At 37.6% G+C, this 21,308-nt stretch overlaps 1 protein-coding gene across 3 annotated transcripts in view; it reads right to left on the reverse strand.

Moving 5' to 3' along the window:
* Positions 1 to 21,308, reverse strand: part of RALGAPA2 (Ral GTPase activating protein catalytic subunit alpha 2) — a 226,676-nt gene that overhangs the window by 111,611 nt on the left and 93,757 nt on the right. For all 3 annotated transcript variants that reach the window (XM_042461719.1, XM_042461720.1, XM_042461721.1), the window contains 5 exons: positions 21,149 to 21,221; positions 20,817 to 20,993; positions 17,672 to 17,865; positions 17,284 to 17,382; positions 13,668 to 13,823 (listed from right to left, as the gene is read on the reverse strand). In XM_042461719.1, coding sequence (XP_042317653.1) covers positions 13,668 to 13,823; positions 17,284 to 17,382; positions 17,672 to 17,865; positions 20,817 to 20,993; positions 21,149 to 21,221 — 699 coding nt within the window. The remainder of the gene's footprint in view (positions 1 to 13,667; positions 13,824 to 17,283; positions 17,383 to 17,671; positions 17,866 to 20,816; positions 20,994 to 21,148; positions 21,222 to 21,308) is intronic.

The following is a 21,308-nucleotide window of genomic DNA, read 5'->3' on the forward strand; positions in this document are numbered from 1 at the left end:
AAATTAAAATTAGCATTTTAGACCCACACCTTATTCTTTTTCCAATGTGGATCTACAGAAGTGCTGCTGTTTCTAGCTCATAGCCATTGGTATTTAGGAGATATCTGAAGACCACACAAAGCTGGTATTCCATATAGCTGAAGCACAAATGTTTTTTTAAAAAGTGGTGTGGCAGGATTTTTTTTTTTGCACAAATGTTTAAAACGTAAATAAATTTTCACATCAGAACAGACAGTATTTTCACCTTTGAAACTTCATTCAGGTTAATGTTCAAACTGGTTTTAATCACTTCCCGTGATACATTTTAAAGGCAGTATCAGTCAAGGCAAACATTCTAAAAGAATGAGCAGATGGATGCTGGAGCTCATGAAGTGGTTGGTAAACTCCTGTTCTGAAGGCAGAACAAAAGATCCACCTTTTCTATAATTAAGGGACTGATTAATGCATTGGGCTCCTCACAACACACCTGTAATTACTGAGAGGTAAGCATTGTGCTGTGCACCTAGAGTCTGAACAAGCTATATAGCAGCAGATGGGGTTAGGTCTCTGTTGACATATGCTACAATAAAACGACTCATGAATCTTGGCATGAAAAGCAGCACAGAGTAGCATTTTTAAAGATTAATAAGTACTAACTGTTAACCTTGCTCAGTATTTTCATAAAAGGCATGTGTCCACACAAGGGAAATTCTGTCTTCATCGCTCCTTCCAAATTAAAAAATACAAGAAAATTCCGGAATACTGTGAAGTCGAAATAGCTGAAACCACATATATGAATGCACCCAAAAGCTTACTGCTTCATTTCTAACAAGAGAAGGACAACCAGCCCTCCCCAACCATGGGTTGTCATCCACAGATGGCAAGCTCCATTGCTGCTTATGGCCATGCATGCACACAGTGGCATGTGGGAGAGTGGCTGTGCCCACACAGCCACTCAAAACCATGGGACTTGAGTTTTTTTCATTGGCGGGGGAGTGTCCAGAAACAGAAACCACTGATACTAAGGGACGACTGTAATCGCACCCAGTCCTTCAACTCTCAGATATCTTTGGCCCAAAACAGAAGGGCAAAAATTGTTGGCTTCAGGGCATGTTGGGGGTGTAGTGTTTATATGATGCACGTCCCAAACTGCCTTGAAGCCATGCTGAAGCTGTCTAAGGCAGCCTGAAACCAGCTGGGAAAGGAGAGGGCGAAAACTGCTCCTGACAGTAGTCCATTTGGGAGTGCGGCAGTGGCTGGCCTCAGTACTGCGGTGTGGATACTGCAGTCCTGGAATGGTCGGGGTGGGAATGGCCTTTGCCTGCTCTCTTTGCCCTGTCTGCATGTACCCTTTGTTTTCTGAGGTTACTGAGTTGAATGGTAAAAGAATAAAAGACACACTCTACCAGGGATTTCTCCTATGGAAGTTCTGGTGAAGCAGTGGATTGCATCTTATCTTTACAGATGAACCCAGAATAGTCATTTGTTACCTAACAGTAGCTATTTAACATCATTAATTGGTGCTTGTTGGTTCAGCTTCTGCCTTGCCAGATGATTACACTATTAATACTATTACTAGTATCTCTCACATTTGACAGCACATAAAGCTGAAAAAAGTATGTACTGTAAGCCCTCCTCATAGGCGGGCTTGCCTTCCGCGACTTTGAGCTTATGTGGAAGGCAAGCCACATTAGAAATAATGAGGCGCATACCTGTGCCATGCGCCCCGTGTTGCTGCATGCACACACCTAATTATTTCCTTTGGGGCTTGAGCACACACTCTTTTCCCCATACGCGGGGGAATCCAGAATGGATCCCCAGCGTATAGGGAGAGTGGACTGTATAAAGACTGGCATAACTGTGGTTATACAACTGAAAGGGAGAAAAAGGTTAAAGATGTCAGTATAAGGACTTATCACGTGTAGCCCTGGATCTATATCAAAAAATAAAAATCACTTTAAACAATAAAATTGATTAGGCTAATCTGATATTTTGCTTTGCAGCTTCCCTTTGAATATTACAGAAGTTGCTACATCCTGAAATCAGATTCAGTTATATTAGAATTACCAGGCTGAGGTTCGTCCAGCAAAATTCATACAGGTGAATTTATAATTTCAAGTGAGGAATGAAGAGAAGATATTTTGATTCTATAATACTAACTCTCAGACTTCAGCCATGGAGACTGGCCAGGGGTATGTCTGAGCCAAGGAATATGGAGAAGCACACCAAAGTCAAGATGAACTCATTGTTAAGAGAAAGTCCAAAATGAAATAGGAAGGCTCAGCAAGTTTTTTTTAAAGTTGGAGGGTAGGTATATTCTGTCATGATTTGGAGAGTTATTTTCTCATGATCTGGAGGCAATGTAAGGGAGACCTGGGTTTTGGAAAAAGAGGTTGGGGCCACACTTCTTCATTCCCGATCAAGTATTTCAGGACTATGCAATTACTGTCTCATTTATGATACTGTACTACAGTAATTCAACTTAGTGGAAAGTACCTTAATTTTTCATCACAGGATAAATATGCTACAACTTCGCAGCCCGGTCTAGTATTTCTGACCCTTTTGAATCCTCTCCAACTTTTTTATGGGTTTTTCAGGCTATGTGGCCATGTTCTAGAAGAGTTTATTCTCTCCAAGTTGTCTGTACAGTATATAATGTCTGTTAAACTGGACCCAACAGACCAGCAACATGCTGCAAATAGAAGTGTGAAGGTCTGTTTTGCATTTGCTATTCTGTAACCATTAAACTCAAAGAGACAAAAAAACAATAATACTTGACACTCATGTTAGTGATGGAGGCAATGGCAACGGTGATGAGCATAAAATCTGTCTAACACAAGTATATTTTCACCCATTCTGTAGCAGAAGCCACAAAATTATAGCTTGTTTCTGAGTGTTTGTCGTAGTGCTTTAAAGGCAACCTCAAAAGAAGGTGGAAGCAAGCAAGACCTTTGAGGACCAATTTCAGTACATTTATTTCATTGTACATCAACCAACTTTTAAAGTTTAAATTTCTTTAACCAATCTTTAGCACAGAGCAGGGGTATTCAATATCAGATCCTCAAAGATAAATTCAAGAAGACAGTAAGTAGATCACATAACATGCATCTTCCAGCAGTTCAAGCAGACAGAAAACAAAAGTCTCTATGGTCACTAACTAATCCAATGTAGGAAAATGCCTCCTGGAAGAGTCCCCCCCCCCCCAAAAAAAAATGTAATTCTATAATTCTACTAAATGCTTGCCTGTAGTCACATCAGTCTCTTATACTGGGAAAAATGAATACAGGTATGTACTGTAAAGTGAGTGAAGTTATGAAATATTCTTCTGATGTTAACTATAATCATCAGAGTGGATTGGAAAAATAAATGCATAAGATAGGTCGTTTGCAGACCTATCCTATGTATGTCTACTCAGAAACAAATTCTACTGGTTTTAATAGTAATGTGTACAGGATTTCAATCTTAAAAATTTAATTGCTTTGGCTGATGAATATGCAATAAAAATGATTAAATGTTTAAAAGGTATCCTGTCATTTTTCAGAGGAGATAGGAGGGCAAAGGCTGGCTGACAACTAACAGCTAGTTACTGGACCTGAGTACAGTCAACATAGCCTATGTTGACCCAAGTTAAATAAATGAGAGACTGTACATGCTTTTTTGTAAGTTACTTTGAGAGCTCATTTAGTTAAAACAATTACTATGGCTGGAAACCTTTTGCTCACTTACATCAAATATTGCTTACTTCTAAATAGACATAATATAGGACTGGGCTACAAATGCATTAAAGAGTCTGCTTCTCCAGACAGTACTCAAAAGGGATATCATCTGGAACTGTTTGTATGCCAAATGACCTTCTCAGAGGCAAAGTAGCATATAAATATAATAAACCAAAATAAATCATCAATAGGCAAGACAAATGTTGTCTATTTTTGCAAAATAACAGATTTGTCTGAGATGGTCTAGTTCTACTTTCTCTGTTTCATTACATACTATTAGTGATGTGCTATGTTCTTATTCTTCCCTTTATAATCAGTTTTACAGTTTACTGGCTTTGCAATGTAGCATAGTGGTTGTGTGTTTGTCTAAAGCTCCAGACTAGGGTTCAAATCCTCACTCAGCCATGGAAACCTTGTGGATGACCCTGGGCAAGTCATACTATCTGAACCTCAGAGGAAGTCAAAGGCAAGCCTGCTTTGAACAAATCTTGCCAAGAAAATCCCATGATAAGGTTATCATATGTCAGAAGCGACTTGAAGGCACACAACAACCCCAAATTTACGTCTATGTGCCCATTCAGCACATTATTTCAACACAGGATTTTTATGACATGCATAATTCTACCTCCTTTCAACAATAATCTTATTAAGTTGTGTGTTAATACATTTATGCTGCATCCACACTGCACAAATAATCCAGTTTGGCACCACTTTAACTGCCATGGTTCGATACTATGGAATTATGGGAATTGTAGTTTTGTGAGGCATTTAGCATTCTCTGTCAGAGAGCTCTGGTGCCACAACAAACTACAATTCCCAGGATTCCATAGCATTCAGCCATGGCAGTTAGAGTGGTGTCAGGATGGATCATTTCTGAAGTTTAATTCTGAATTTTAAACCTTGGGTTGTATTGTATCAATCTTGCACAATCTGATTATAACTCTTTTACTAATGAAATTGTTTGCTATCTACAATGCCATTTATTCCCCCCGCCCAAGTTCATATTTTTCCCTTTATTACTACTCTTTAGAAGAGTAAATGAAGCCACATTCTAATTAAAAATGTTGGTTGCAGGTCTAATTTAGACTAGATTCAAGCTGCCCCTTCCACCCTGTCTGGTCTGTCTCTTAGTGAGTTTGAGATCCACTCAATCCCATCTTCATCAACAGTCACAACATGTCTATAAGTATGGCTGGGATCCAATGGTGTACTTTGACTGGATCCAGCTGCTTCCATCAATAAAACTGAGACTTTCTTCCCATTCCCCTGTCTTCATTGCCTTTTTCTGTACACACAATAAAAGATGCATTCAATATACTCCAAATACACCACACCACAATTCATCTACAACCAATTATACCCAACAGTAGTTCATTCTTACACAATCCATGAGTTGGGTCCAAACTCTCTTCAACTTACACTAAGATACCTACTTAGCTCTTGCAGGCAGGGAATGGGGAATTGCATCTGATTTCTGATCAGTAATGTGTGATGATGAGGATGAGGAGAATTATATGAAAACAAATATAAAGAAATGATCCTGATTTTGAAGTATAATAAGTTTGAAAACACTAACAAAAACATCAAAATGCTACAGGCATATTTGCCTATACAGTGGACCCTTGTTATACACTACGGTTTGGTTCCAAGATCCCCCGTGGATAACAAAATATGTGGATGCTAAAGTCCCATTAAATATAATGACATAGCAAAATGGTGTCCCTTATAAAAAATGGAAAATCAAGGTTTGATATTTGAAATTTATACTTTTTTTTAACATTTTCAAACCGTGGGTGCTTGAATCGGTGTATAAAAAATGCCGACTGTACTGAATTCTTGATGGGATAGTTCTCAAAAACAAGCCAGAAGGGTGGTACTTGATGAAGATCAAAGCTTTTTGTTTTGTTTTTTCCACAGAATTTCATATTTGCTAATATGACCCCATGGTCTTCTGTGTCATTAACAATGCTATGGGGCGTTGTGTTCGTTCTTATCTCTCTGTAACAGGCTTTTAGCATGCACAGGGGCAGCAAGTGAAAAGAAGGTCTACCTTCTCCTGATTTCACTGGTGAAGGTGGCAGAATCTAGCAGATGTATACCACTGGATCCTGGCCCATGACCTTGCTGAAGCTAAATTAGTTCTAGTTGTTTAGTAAAAATTTAAGGGAACTCCAGCTGGAGGTTATATTCCTATTTAGTTCTAGATCACTAAGAGTAATTATTTACAGGTTTGTTCTAATCATTTCTAAGGGTCAAAAGAATGTATTCTCTGTATGTCATTCTCCACTTGGAACCTTTTCAAATATAATCCCCTGTAGTACAGATTTAGGCAGCTTGTCTATATTGGGAATGACTTTAATTAAATCAAGGTAACCAAATATTTTCAACAAGCTTTCTCTGTGAAAGATTTGAAATATACAATGATAAAAAATACACAACATATAGAGTAATGTGGTGAAATGGCAATTTATGAAGTGATTTTGCCTGCTGGGAAAGTAGCAGCAAAAACATCTGTTATATGCCAGTGATTTAGCAGAATAAATAAATTTTAAAAAATCATGCAGTTCAAACATACCAGGTTGTTTCCTTCCCTTCAAAGTGCAATTCTATAAATGTAAACGGCATTCAGCAGCTTGCAGCCTAGTAAATCAATCATTTTAATTGAATACTAGGCACACAGTAACTGGAACACCGCAAGCAGTAAGAAAGACACATGGCAATAGGAACAGAAAATGGTTTAGAGTTTATCCAGGCTTTCCCTCTTTCATAATTGATCTATGAATGTGTAAAATAATGTTGGCTGATTGTGGTTCCAAATCATTCAACAATTACACAAAATGAAAATTTAAAATGAGAGATTTGTTCTGGAAGCATTTCCATTGTTTATGTAATTGCAGCCGTCTAATTTAGTGTTGATGCTGTTACAGAAAAGGGCAGAAAGAACCCCTACAAACTATGGCAATTCAAAATGATGCACTGTAGCGTCATAAAGGGAAGAAAGAAGAAAGAACTGCAATGCATGCCACTGTAAAATGGATTAACTCTATAAATGCCTATAAACTGTCAATTGCAAATTATTGGTGAAAAAATATATATATTGCAAGATCATTTAAAATGTCCTCTCACTTGTTTCAAGTTCACAGAAAGGTCACTTATAAAAACACCCCTTTCCTATTCTGGTTCAAAGTATTGTCATTTATATATGTAACTAGATAGCCTACCATCTGTCTCTTAGAAAGACTCTCGGTTGTTCCTCACCAGAAACAAACTAGTATTTTTTGCAGATCCATTCCAATCTTTAATTATGTAGAGCAGCACAAAATTTCAGACACTGAAGGACTTAACATCTTTTCTCTTTTAAAAAGGAAAAGAAATATTCAAATTAAGCAGCAGCTGTGGTAGTGCGGTGAAATTTTTAGCACTATTTTCCAGTTCCTCAACTTAAGATCAAACTATATACTGTAAATATTTGACTGATGTTCTTAAATATTAAAAATTCTCAATGAAAGCAGCAGTAGCCCAGCAACATCAATATTTAAGTTAGTTAACAAATAGTATACCCAGGAAGCCAATTATTGTTCTTTAAATATGAGGATAAATATTGTTTTGGACAAAGAATCTGGCTTACATCTCTGACCTGTGTGACAAGTTTAGCTACTTGTACGTTACTTTTATTATTCTGTCTTCTTCTGAGGATTATAAATTAAAATTTACTATTTTCTTTGCATTTCAGTATAGCATTTAACTCAGGCATTTAGTATAAATCATGTAGACTGCAAACATTATATTGCAGTGTATCTTATTATTAATTCTTTATTTGTTGTCTGTTGTAACCATAGTGGGAAAAAGAATTGTTAGATTTGCATAAAGATATTACTTTGTAGAAGTGATGTACTTTTGTTATGATTTCTCAAATTAAAAAAACGATTTAACAGTTGCCTAAGATTGTTTTCTCACTTAGGAAGCTTCTTGGTTAGTTTAAGCCAAACGAAAAGGGCAAATAGCTCATATATGATAAACAAAGGAAAAGAAAGCACAACACAAATAGTGAAAGGGAAAATGTCCAGAAAACCTCTTACTGACAATTTATCACAAAGAGTTATTTGGAAGGTCAAGACTAGTATGACAGCACCCGAGGAATGAATACAGAGATGATCTTGCTCAGCCCAATATTAAATTTACATTCATATCCATTTCTTCTTAACTGCTGTTGATTTCAATTTATGGCAACCCTATGAATGAGATACCTCCATATCACTCTTATCATCGACAGGCATGCTCAAGTCTTGAAGAATGAGGGATATGGCTTCCTTGATTGAGTCTATCCATCTGTAATGCAGTCTTCCTCTATTCCTACTGGCAGCTATGGTTTTTTGCTTGTTAACTGCCCTTGAGTCGACTCTGACTCATGGTGACCCTATAGATTAAGACATCTCCATATCCCCTATTGTCCACTGCTCTGCTTGGTTCCTGCAAATTCATTCCTGTAACCTCCCTGATTGAGTCCATACATCTGACATGCGATCTTCCTCTCTATCTACTACCTTCAACCTTTCCTAGTATTATAGTCTTTTCTAGTGAGCTGTGCCTTATCATGATGTGGCTCCAAAGGAAACAACTTCAATTTGAACATATTGGCTTCCAAAGAGATTTCGGGCTTCATCTGTTCAAGGACCCATTTGCTTGTCTCTTTGGATGTCCATGGTATCTTCAGCACTCTTTTCCCAGTACCACAGCTCAAATGATTTGATTTTCTTCCTGTCCACTTTCTTCACTGTCTAGCTATTGCATCCATACATGGTTTCTTATAACTGACCTTCCTTAGTAATTGTTCCAAGTTTGTGATGTTTTCTGCTGGTATTATGGCGTCATCCATATATCTTAGATTGTTGATGTTCCACCCTCCTATCTTCACTCCTCCTAGTCTAAATCTGCTTTTCTTATTACTGGTATATTTTCTGTGATTCCTTGTGGATACCAAAATCCGTGGATGTTGAAGTCCCATTAAATATAAAGTAAAATAGTGTCCATTATAAAAATCTAGGTTTGCTTTTTGGAATTTATATATTTTAAAAAATATTTTCAAGCTGTGGATGGTTGAATCCGTGGATAAAAAATCCTCAGAACAAATATTGTCAAGAAAACTTTGATAGGCTTGCCTGGCTTAGGGTCACCATGAGTCAGAAACAACTTGAAGGCACACAATAACAACAGTACACAACATCCACTTCGGTAGGCCTTGGGGGGCACCCCAATGGCTTTTTCATACATATGGAGTAGTGTGGTACATCATTTGAAACACTTCAATACAATGAGTCCAAAAAATTACATTTTTGAAGTTTTGCTGTAATTATACAGATAAAATGGAGCTTCTGTCTGACTGTCACCACATCATACACAAACAAATGAGGGGATTTTCACCAAATTTGATGGGAATGTTTGGAATGGTCTTAGCACGTATGCTACAAATCATACAAACATAAATCACTTGGGGTAGGGCAGCAACTATTTTTTTCATTCACACATAAGGTGTTTGGGAGAAGCATGTTCTCTGAAAGGCAACTGAAACTCGTGTCCCTAAGCAGCCAAAGAAACAGGCAGTCATCTTCCACACAGTTGAAACTTAATAAATATTAAGGATGGTTAATAATTTTCCTGAGCAACACTAGCCACCAGAGTAAATTAAAATAAACACAGGATTTTAGCCTAGTTGTCATTAGGCAGCATCCCTAGATCAGTAAATCTAGCAGGCAAGAAAGGAGTTCCTCTCTTGGGCATTCACTGTGAACCCAAGAGTTTTGTCTCCAGATAATGTAGTGAGTTGTGGATCCTAGAATTTTCTCTTCTCTTATCCTTTCAATAACTTGGAAGTTCTGGAAGCTCAAAGGTCAATGCTGAGTCTTCTTTTGTTGTGGCTGCTGATGTTACATCTTCCAGTTTACGAACCTCTCGACTTATGTATAACAACCAAATCCACAAGATTATAAACCAGGGATAGAGATACTAAGACTGCAGATTTCTCTGCAGACCCCTCTTTTGGTTGGGTTATGTTGGGGCAAGCCACTTCTCTTGATGTTATCAATTGGGGCTTTTCCAGGGAATGTCTTGGTGCAGGACTCAGCTTCATGCCACAACAGATTTGCTAGGATAGAGAAAGCTGGCATCAAGCAATGCCAAAAGCCTACTGAGGTGCCAACTGGGACAGCAACTTCTAGCACCTTATTTAGGATGGCTTTGCTCCTTCTTCATCCTCTCTGACTAGAAAAAGTAGATGAGACACAAAGAAACAGCAGCAGCAACTGCCAGTACTTCAAGGGGCTGTCTAAGCTCTGAATTTGGAAATCTGATGGATCCTTGAAGTGTCAATTGAGTGCAACCAGCTGCACTTCTCTTTTGCTTTTCTTATGAAGCAACCAAACTGTAGGTATGAACCACCCTCGTTACTTTCTGAATGGGTGGTACTTCATGGGCCCTGTCTTGAATATCTGCAGGTCACATTGGAGAGTCTGGATCTTTGCCTTGTGGGATGAATGTTCACTGCCCCTTGTTTCAAAAACTGCCCGTCTGCATATGCCTTCGATTGTCAACTTATGGCAACTCCATGAATTTTAAAGGGATATCTTAGGTAAAGTATACTCAGAAGTGGTTTTGCCAGTTCATTCCTCTGAAATATAGCCTACAGCATCTGGTATTCATTGGCAGTATCTCATTCAAGTGCTACCTAGAGCTGCTTAGCTTCTATGATCAGACAGGATCTAGTGCCTTTAGGGTATTTAAAAACCACTCATTCATAATTTTGACTACAATTTGATGACTGAGATTCTCTTTAAAACAAAACAAGTATGATTAGCTGCAAAATATTGCTGGATGCCCAATCTCCTAAAAGATATGTTACTGTTGAAGATTCTAGCTGACTATTTCCTCCAAGCATGGGATTTCATTCTTTTCTAACTTCTTTATCTAGTGAGCATGCTCACTCCTCACTGTGCCCTTAGCTGGACTTTTAATCCCTTTAGGCTTTCTTTTAAAGGCATTTTGGGTACTTCTGCATACCTCAGGATCTTGAAGAGAATACTGACACGCACTGTCTTTTTCTTAGTAGCCTTATCCAGTCAACAACGTTGGTGCTCACCACCTGAGTTTATTAAGAATGGTTAAACGGTACTTTTACAATATATTAGGATGAACAAAACGGTGTGTAGACATAGGAGTAATATTTGCATTGTGCCAACTCTCACAGACTCTCAGCTATGAAATGGAAATCCCAGTTAAAATATACAAGTCAAGTAACTTTATGATGGAGTTGTATCTGTATATTATTTTTACATGTGATGATTCAGTGAGAAGACACATTCTTCCTTCCAACAGCACAAAGCCTCTAAGAGGAACATACAGAAATTTATCTTAGCAAGAGTAGAGAGTTTTTTCTTCATTTTGGAGTAAAAGTAGTGCTTCAGAGATCCAAAATATTTGTTCACAAATGTCTGATTTTCAAGAATATTCTCCTTTTGCTACCTGTTTGCGCTTACTGTTCCAACAAACAAGTGTGTCTACACTACTTTCTTCATAGCCAGTAGGTTAACAGCCCCCCTTTTAAATTAATGTTGTGACTTCCAGCTCTATATAGCCAGACAGTTTCCTGTATGTGCTACTGTCACTAAGAGCAAATAGATTTAGAGAGAATGTAAACTCCCCCAGACTTGCCACTTATTCATCTTAATAAATCAAGAAGGTGAAAATAGTGAATTATGTCTCTTAGGAGCTTCCAGGAGCAATGATTCACCCTTTAAACAGTGTGCAAGCTGTCATCTGTATTGTTTAATGTTAAATCCATGCTTTTCAAAACCACAAGTGGATTTCTGCCCATTTCATTTTTGTTCTTCTTCCCCTTTTTGACAGTCCATCCAGCTTCTAAAGAGTCCTAGGATGTCCCCTGCTGCAGTTCGGGACAATAGTTTTTGAGCAAATTCTTTCAATCTATTTACTGCAGTCCAAAAATAGCTGCTGGTGGGAAAAGGAACTTTTATCACTGAAAGTTTTGCATGTGGCCTTCCCACCAGTGTTTTTTCTACTAATTCCTAGTCTAAACCAGTTTTAAACAGTTTTATAATTTTGGGGGGGGGGGGGGGGGGTAGGAATTAACACTTCAGAACTATTATATACAACTATTATTGTTTGGTATCTCCTAAGTAGTGTCACAGATAGAATATAAAAACAGCAAGTATACTAATATACACATGTTGTTTGAGTTTTCAAATTCAATAGCAAAAAGTAATGTTTTTACAGAATCTCATAGCTAATGCACTAGAAAATCTGAAGCCAAGTCTGCCACCAAGAGGTATCAGAGAGAAAAAGCATTTTGCCTTAGGGTATCATAAGTTGGAAACTATTTGAAGGCATAAAACAACAACAACACAGAAAAGGGATAGACAAAAATACATTGTGTTAACTATTGCAGTTGGCAGGAATGTATCTTTTCATACCAGTAGTGTAAAGTGTCTTCATTAGTCTTGCTCTTGATTTCTCTGTTTTGTTTCTATTATCATATGTAGAATTTACCCATCACCTTTCCTTTCTCTTCTGCATGCTAGGCAAGCTCGTCTGCTCAATAATGCCTTTGTATCTTATCTTAGACCAGTTGTCTCCAAACTTTTTCAGGGTACTGGCCACTTTCATTTTGCAAAACAACCTTAGTGTCCCCCAAAGCCTGTTTCTTGATACTAGGTTTACTTTTCTACTGCAAATTCAAAACACAGGAGGCTTTCCTCCCCAGCAAGGAAGGCCTCTCAGTCTGGGAGAGGTGAGAGAGGTAAAGGACTCTTTTTGAAGAATCAACTCTGGGGAGTGGGGGGGCATAGCTGGCTGCAGAACATGGCAGATGTGTAATGGCAGAATGGGATAAGATCTCATCTTTTTTCACAAAATTGGAGATAATGTTGATGAAATTTTACAAATGAAATAAATCTTGCTGATGCAGAACACCAAGAGGTTGGATCAAGATATTTCTACATTCTACCTAGCAGCAAAAGAGCCAAAAATCCAGTCGGAGGATGGAGGTCCAGATCCAGAAATGACACAATGCTCACACAGGAACAGCAAAGGAGGTAGAGGGGACAGTTTAATATCCCTGGACCTACCCTTTCCGTAGCTGCTCAAAAAACTAAGAACTTAATAAAAGACTTGCAGAAAGCCTGGGCTCTAGCCCTGGAGCTTATAAACTTGAAACTGTTGGCGATTACAGACCGCATCTGCAATATAGAAGATACTTTCTGATTTTGAAAGGACCCATACCCAACATTACCTTCACGTTGGCAACTTTCTATTCTCCCAACTCTAATCCACAAGTCTTTATGTCGTCCTTCCTGCAAATCTTGAGGGAGACTGGACCACTATTATTGGGACAACTATTATTGGGGAGACGTGAACGAGGTGCTTGACTACAAGATGGATAAATATCACCATCTTTTCAAGACTAAAAGAAAGCTATCCCCAATTTCAGACCTTATATATAAAGAAGGGATATTAGACCAGTGGAGAAACCATTTTTTCATAGATAAGTCGAATTAGTCAACTTTCTTTAGTAGCTGAAGAAACACTGTGTTATCTTAGATTCCCTTCTGTTAGTTGGGTTGGACCATAGCTGCACATGGAAGACAGGGCTTTAAGGAGTAGGAGCAGGGGAGACAACTCCTGTTGATTCTCTTTGCATCTCATTGCATCCTACCATTTGCTCTAGAGAGTTGGAAGACTTTCTGGAACACTGTAAATGTGCTTCAGAGGAAAGGTAGATTTCAGTGAAAAGTACCTTTCTCCTCCTCCATTTCCCCCCCAGTTGGGTCTTTCACTGGATCACAAAATCTTTCACAATCAGAAGGACTCCTACCATAAACAAAGGAGAACTCAGATTCTAAACCTTAAAAACATGTTAATTTAATACAATTCCATTTTCAATATGAGAAATATTATTTGTACCTGATCTTTACTGTTCAAGCCAATGTGCATGACAAGATAAAAATGCACTAAGTAATCAGGATTTGGCACAAAATCTTGACGCCTAGTCATCATGGCACAGATCAGTTTGTATGCATGGAGCTTCCCTTCTTTGTATTCATCTGGCAAGGTTGTAGCCTGAAAGAACAGAGTTTATTTTATCAATACATCATTTCTATCTGCTAAATAAATATAAAATAAGTATGTATTAAAATAAATGTAATAAAGAAACTGTTCAAGACGTTCTCATCAGGAAGAGAAGATATGGTTTTATTTCTATGCCAGTATCTGTATTTGGCATGGTTTAACATTCATAAGAAAGGAATACTGCTCATCAACAAACAGCAGTGCTTTCATAAATTAGAGGCCTCTGTTAATGAAAAGTGTGCAGATTTTTCCAGATTCCTCTGTGAGTAGCCCCCAAGAGGTTTACTCCAGAGGACTGGGTGGCATGGGGGAGCTGCAGTGGTGAAGAGACAGCAAGGATAAGCTCCCACATTCCCAAGATTCCATTACAAGAAGCCTATACAGTAGATTGAAAATCCTTTTGTGAAGAGAGAGGCAGGTCGAGTCTCCCTTATCCAGAATTCCAAAATCCAAAATACTCCAGAACTTTTTTTTCATGGGTGGCTGTGATAGTGACACTTTTACTTTCTGGTAATTCAAAGTATACAAACTTTGTTTCACATACTAAATTATTTAAAATATTGCATAAAATCACCTTCAGGCTATGTATAAGGTGTATATTAAGCATAAATGAGTTTGGTGTTCAGACTTGAGTCCCATCTCAAAGATATCACCAAGGTATCAAATTCAAAATACTTCTGATCTCAAGCATTTTAGATAATGGAGACTCAACCTGTACTCTTTCCATCATGGAAGTGCAATATTTCATTTAACCTTTGGATTTCATAGCCAGGCCTCTCAGGGCTGGAACAGATGGGCCTAATAAAGTGTTTTCCAACTGCTTTGAAGACAGAGTGTTTAGATGATGCATGCCTCCAAAGCTAGAGGAAACCATATAGAAGCAATGCTCCAGGGCTAAAAAACAGAGAAAACAGAACCCGGGATAGTCTGGCTCATGGCAGAAGATGCGCATCTTCACGCCTGCATATAAACTCACCAGTGTGAGTGTGGGGCTGCGGTAAAGCAAAGAAATCAAAGTGCTATAACTCTAATGAATGTAATTACAATATATACAAACCAGAGAGTCCAACAGAGCAGCATGGGGTAAGGGGGGGCATGTAAAAGGCCCCTCCATGATTATGTTTTGCCAATTTATCCCTCGAACACCAATGTACTGATGCCCTGAACTGGCAAAGCATCACACGTGCGACTGTGTGGCCAATCAAAGGTGCAGTCATCCAATGGGATGGCATCTGGGCAGATGTGGGAGGTACTTGGGGGTCACCAGCCGTGTGTTTGTTTGACAGCGTGCATGTATTGTGGGGAGGCAACAAAATAAATTACTCAGCAGCACTGTGTTGTGAGGCTATGCATAGTTAGCTCACCTTGGGAACAAACTGTGCAGGCAGCAGGGCATTGACCTGCTTTGGGGAAAAGCAGGATCGAGCCACTTTTCTCCTCCTCCCCTTCAGCACTGGCCCTTACTCAGAATTGCCACTTCTCCATTCCATTCTTTGTGGGCAAATATTAATACTTCCCCATTTAAACCGCAAATATATATGGCCAAGTTTTGACTCACTGCTTTTTGAACAATATACCTGGACTGTTGAGATAAATAAGCATCTGAGACAATCACTCTACTAATCTATATGATCCTCTTGCGATTTGATGGCCTTAGTGTACCAAGTGTGACCTGTTGTTCTATTGTTATTTACTGTCATTAATGCCTTTTTTTAAAAAGTTAATTTAAAAAGAAGAGTAAAGATTAAGCACATTGGTTAATACCTTTCTTTTTAATTCAACTGAATACTTTCCTCTATAAAATGTGTTTTGAGAGATGGTTTAAGATTTAGCAACTTAGCAAATCTATTTACAGTCTGGGATAGAGTGGGGTCTATTAAACAAAAGTGGAAAAATCCAGGCACATAACAATAAATATAAATGTAGATTGCTATGTTTAGTTCATTAATGGGGCAACTAATTTTTTTACGAAGTCTTTATTTTTTAACAGAATAATGACTCTCTTCCAAAATAACCCCAAAAAAACCCATGGATAAGAAATGCCACCTTCAAGGCACACAGGAGAAAAGAGTACACCTTTTTCTAACTGCTGCCTTTTTAAAAGCACTAGTGTGTTGTAGTGGTTTGAGTATTAAACTATAATTCTGGAGACTAGGATTCAGATCCCTGATTAGACATGGAAACCTAAGGGTTGACCTTGGTCAAATCACACTCTCTCAGCCTCAGAGGAACACAAGGATAATCCCCTTCTAAGCAAATTTTGCCAAGAAAACCCCATGATAGATTTACCTTAGGGTTTCCATAAGTTATAAACAAATTAAAGGCACATAACAGCAACATCAACAAATCATTTTTAAAAGTCTTTTTTTATTCAGAGCAATTGTCTGCATTTATGCAAATACTGTTTTTAAATTAAGTAATTTCATTTTAAACAATCTGATTAGAAATAGAAATCTCAATAACATTATAGTGTTACAGTACAATATTTCAGTTTGAGCAGAGATGTTAAATGTCATATGTTAAGAAGATACAATGTGGGTTACACTGCTCTTTGAGAGAGAGAAAAATACAACCTTTCTTCTCAGTTAAGATGCAGAGTTAGTTTATATATCTTATCCCAAGCTATGGTATGATACTAGTACTGGGTCTGGGTGAGTTGCAATACATTAGCAACTATTTATGGCACATGACTGTTTAACAACTGAAGAAACAAAATTACCCCCTAACCAGTTTGCCATGGAAATTTATATTGCTGAAATGAAAAAAAGCTTATGGCAAGACTGGATTTTGTGTGGGAAAACAGTGAACACCATCTAATTCAGCATACCTTCAAAGTGACCCGAAGCAGCTTTATTTTGGCCTGTCCGTTTGGGCCCTAAGAAAGTTACAAAATTTACACACTACGACAACCTGACCTACAAGTCACTAGGTCTTGTAATTCAAGACTACTGTATATACTCTACTATAGGTTGACCTCATGTGTAAGTCGAGGGCAAGTTTTGTGGCCAAAATTATGGATTTTGCTATGACTCGTGAATAAGTCAAGGATAAAATTTAGGGGCATATAGAAAAGAATCTAAAAGATGAAGCAAAGCAAAACCATGTCAAAGAACTTACAAAAGTCCAGCAGACATAATCTTTGTGCCTACTCTTAAGGCTGAATGGATGAGAGAGTAGAAGGGGGTCAGTGCTTCACATATTATACTCTTGCTTTTCATCATGAGATGGCTCCTTCTTTTAAATAAGAGTTAAGATACAATACTTACACTGAGCCATGGATAAGTCGACTTTTTAGGGTCAATTTTTTGACCTAAATTTTTAGACTTATACATGAGTATATACAATAATAGTGAACAAAAGGAGAATAAAAATGAGATTGGCTCCAACAGAGGTACATGAAGTGCTTCTGGCAAATTACTGGTATTCTGTAAAACACTGTTTAAAAACCTACCTTGAACAACCAAGATGCAAATATTCTGAGTGGTGGAATTAAAATAGGTGGAGCAGGAGTGGACTGGTTATCCAGACTGATAGCAAGGTTGTCTCTTATCTAAACAATAAAACAAACAAAACCCAAAACAAGTAGTTAATAAGACAAAGAAAATATTCTATTGCTAAAATGAACTACACATTTCTTCTGAAATTTTTAGATATAAGGTATATGGTCTCAGTCTTTGTATCTGGTTGTTTTGGGAAGTCTCAAACCAAATCGCTCCAATATATAGTTTTAAAAAGCTTGAAAATACTTTAAAAACTATTTTCAGATATAATAAATAGTTAATATTTCTTGCTCTACTTTTCATTTGGTACTTATACTAACCAAACTGATTCAAGCTTACCTTTGCTAATTTGTACCACAGCTCATAGAGATATTCAAAAACCCTGGCATGTATTTTAGGAGACTCGATATCATTTACATCTCCAAGAATCCCCAGTATTCTTCGCCATAATACAGAAGCAGAGTCAGGATGCCAACCTATAAGATTTCCACCAGCAATTATACTGCAGTCGTCAGCAAGGAACTCACTGCTGTCTAGAAAGGAAAATTATTTATATTGTATTAATCACAAAATGGCTAAGGTTGTGAACAGACACTGCATTCTATGAAGCAATGGTTTTGTGGGGAGGGGATCCTTCCTTATACCACATAGTATAAGGCAGTTTTCCAAGAGCAGCACATTACTTTTTTTCTAGGAAGTAATGGCAGCTAATCATTTATATGGGGAAAATTTTAAAAATGCAGATACTGGGAGCTCTGTATTTTCTCTGTCCTTGGTAACAGCAGCTCCCAAGAATATGAACAATTAATTATTTACCTGTGAGGAAGTCACCAGTTGCAGGTGCAATGCACACAACATGTACTGAGTGTTAGGACTATTGCCAAAATACAGAGACCACCTGAAGAAATTAACATGAAAAACAAAAACAAGAGACCAAACTTTCTGTAGCTAAATAGACAAAGGAAAAGCTGATGAAATGCCATGTTTTTCTAGTGGTAAATAACAAGGGGTTTTTTTATTCATTCACCACAGAATTTTTCTGATGGTGCCCGATCAGAGGATATTCAGCACCCTTTAGTGCTACAGAAGCAACATATCCTAAAGTACTTATATTGCATAGCAGACAGTAACAGTCAAGAACTCCTCTAAACTCTCCAGAATCCAAAACATATTGGGCTTTCAACTGCTCCATAAGGAAGAATAGGAAGAGTTTCTTAAACACCTGCTTGAGGCAAGAATGAATATAAATCTGTAGGAAATTATACGGCTCCCAAACAGAAGCAACCACATAGATGCATAAAACAGAGGAAAGCCTCTCTGTGAATTCAAAGAACACAGGACTGGCTGGGTTAGCACATCTGTGCCACAGACATACCTGGGCTCAAGCAGATGGGGCAGTAAAAGTGGCCAGAACCAGTCCTGCTGCTGTGGCCCTCAACAGGCTGCGAAAAGGAGCAGTAAGCGGGCCGTGTGGTCACCATTATTTTGGCCCAATTGCTGCCAGAGCATCCTCCAGTCGCACCTTCCAGGCCAGGATCACAAGCCAATTCGCCAAACCCCAATATCTTATCAACATAACCATCATATAGACTAGCCATGATCTCAATTCTCCATGTGCTGGTCCACATGTAGCCAAAATGATACCACCCATGCACAAAAGGTAGATGCTGGCAAATGTAGATGAATGCTAAGGGTAGCAGAAATATTTAAAAACCCCAAGGGTAATCTTTTCCTTCACAAGATAGCTCAATTCTGCATTCTGTGATTGTTAGGAGCATGTAATGCTGACTTTTGAGGACAAGAATTTAAAATGAATGGGAGTGGGGAGAATGGAAATGATAAAGCATTTCGAAAACTAGATCCTTGATACAAGTACCCCAGCTATTTGTACCTGAAGCTAACACACTTTCATATAAATAAATGGTCTATGGATTGGTATCTCCCTTGAAATTGTCTTAATACTTGGGCAACAAGCATTTAGGCCTGAATTCTGTTAGTTCCAACTAGAGAAGACCCTTGAATAAATAAGTTTTATATAAGCATTGACCTGCCATTCAATAATTTAGTTAATGGGTCTATTTCTGTTGGGACCACAAATAGGAGTCAGACCCTGCCTTGGTTGCCGTACAAATATTGTATGATATTGAGAGCGAGTCCCTCATTTATGCACGAAGGACAAACGGAGGGGGAAGAATGGAGCACACCAATGGGGCTTGAATATAAGCAAAACTCTGTTTTTGCGAGGGGGTCCTGAACGGATCCCCCACAAAAAAGGAGGGGCGACTATATATGCATTTTTAAAGCAAACAGAGCCTACTTCCCTATTGCAAATATTATGTTACTGGTATATGAGCATCTGTATCCTATTTAACAACTCTTAGCATATCTCAACTTTACAGACCATTCATGTTTGTTAGGCTTCAGGATATATATTTGGGAATTCTGTACCAAAAAAGACTTCCCATATATAGTTGTGGATCTTGAATACTTAACAAATGTTCTTCTATATTTTTCTCACTTTTATGTACATTTCAGAGACATTCTGAGGAAAGGCTCTCTACAGATTATTTATGTGACCAATGGGTTATTATTTTGATTTTTTTATTGTATATTCTACAATAGTTTGGCAAAACCCCAAATAATCTGAGGCTCCTGAACAATGAAAAGTTGTTTGATCTATAGCACTGTCATTCTTTTAATTAGTCAATACTGGAATTAACTACTTCATTCTGGAATTAAGGCTGAAATTCCAAGTTAAATCAATTACTTTAGCTAAACTAAATTTAATTCAGTCCCCCCTTTTTGTTAGAAAGCCTGTGACTCAACTGATGTTAACTAGCAAGTTACTATAACTGTTCTCACTTTTTTAAAAAAAGTTATACCATATTTTGAACAGGAAACCAAGGCAAAATAGCCAAGAAGAGCTCCAGTATACAGAAGATATAAAGATGTGTCCTGTTTATCTACAAGCTCCCCACCTTTTGTCCACTGCTTTTGCGCTACGCTATTGTGTTATTTTAATAGAAATGTGTTGATTTTAACATTGCTAATTTTAATTCTAGAATGGTTTAATTCTTTTTAAGGGGGAGAGGGATTGTATATATTTGTATTATTACTATTTCTGTATATCTGTATTATTTTAATTGTTGGAAGCTGCTTTATTTCTTACAAATAAGCGGGATATAAAGAAAAGTATTATTATTATTATATTGTTGTTGTTGTTGTTTCTAAGATTTCTAGGGCTGAAAAATGTCATTAAGTCTTATGAAAACCATACAATTTTTGTTAAGACTTATAGCTTACTCTTTGCTTGGATTCAGACAGGTAACAGATGCTGAGCCAAAGAAAGTTTGGTCTCTTAAGATAGTACATTGTGTAAAGCATTATTTATTATCAGCTATTATATAACAAAAAATGAGGAACTATGCATATTTTCATCTATAAAGGCACACACATAGCACACTTCCTTAGACAAAAATAATACCTGTTAAATTGGTGGCATCTGAAGGATTCAAGTGCAACCAGTGGCATCCATCTGGATCAACAGACATCTCAGCTGGCATGTTGACATCATGGTTTTCTTCACAAGATTGCCAGGGAGCCATAGTAATGTCTACTTCATTATTGTATCCAATGGACGTATCACTACTGATACTTTCACCTACATGGTGGATAAAATTTCAAGTGAAATAGGATTTCCTTTAAAACAAGAACAATAAATAAAGGTTGTTATTACCAATGCAATTTATGATCTCACTGTGTTCTAACACAAATGCTACAAGCAAAATAACAAACATCTGTTACACTGAAACTCACTTTTCTCTCTCTCTCTTCCGTGTGATTGCTGCACATCTGCTTTGAGATATGACTCAGTTGGAGCGTTGTTTGCCTATATTAAAATATTTTTTAAAAAATTACTACAGCATTGACAAGTTTTTAAAAAAACAGAATTATCACAGTGTACATATTCAAAAAC

Source organism: Sceloporus undulatus, chromosome 4, assembly GCF_019175285.1.
Source record: "Sceloporus undulatus isolate JIND9_A2432 ecotype Alabama chromosome 4, SceUnd_v1.1, whole genome shotgun sequence".
NCBI classification, from domain to species: domain Eukaryota; kingdom Metazoa; phylum Chordata; class Lepidosauria; order Squamata; family Phrynosomatidae; genus Sceloporus; species Sceloporus undulatus.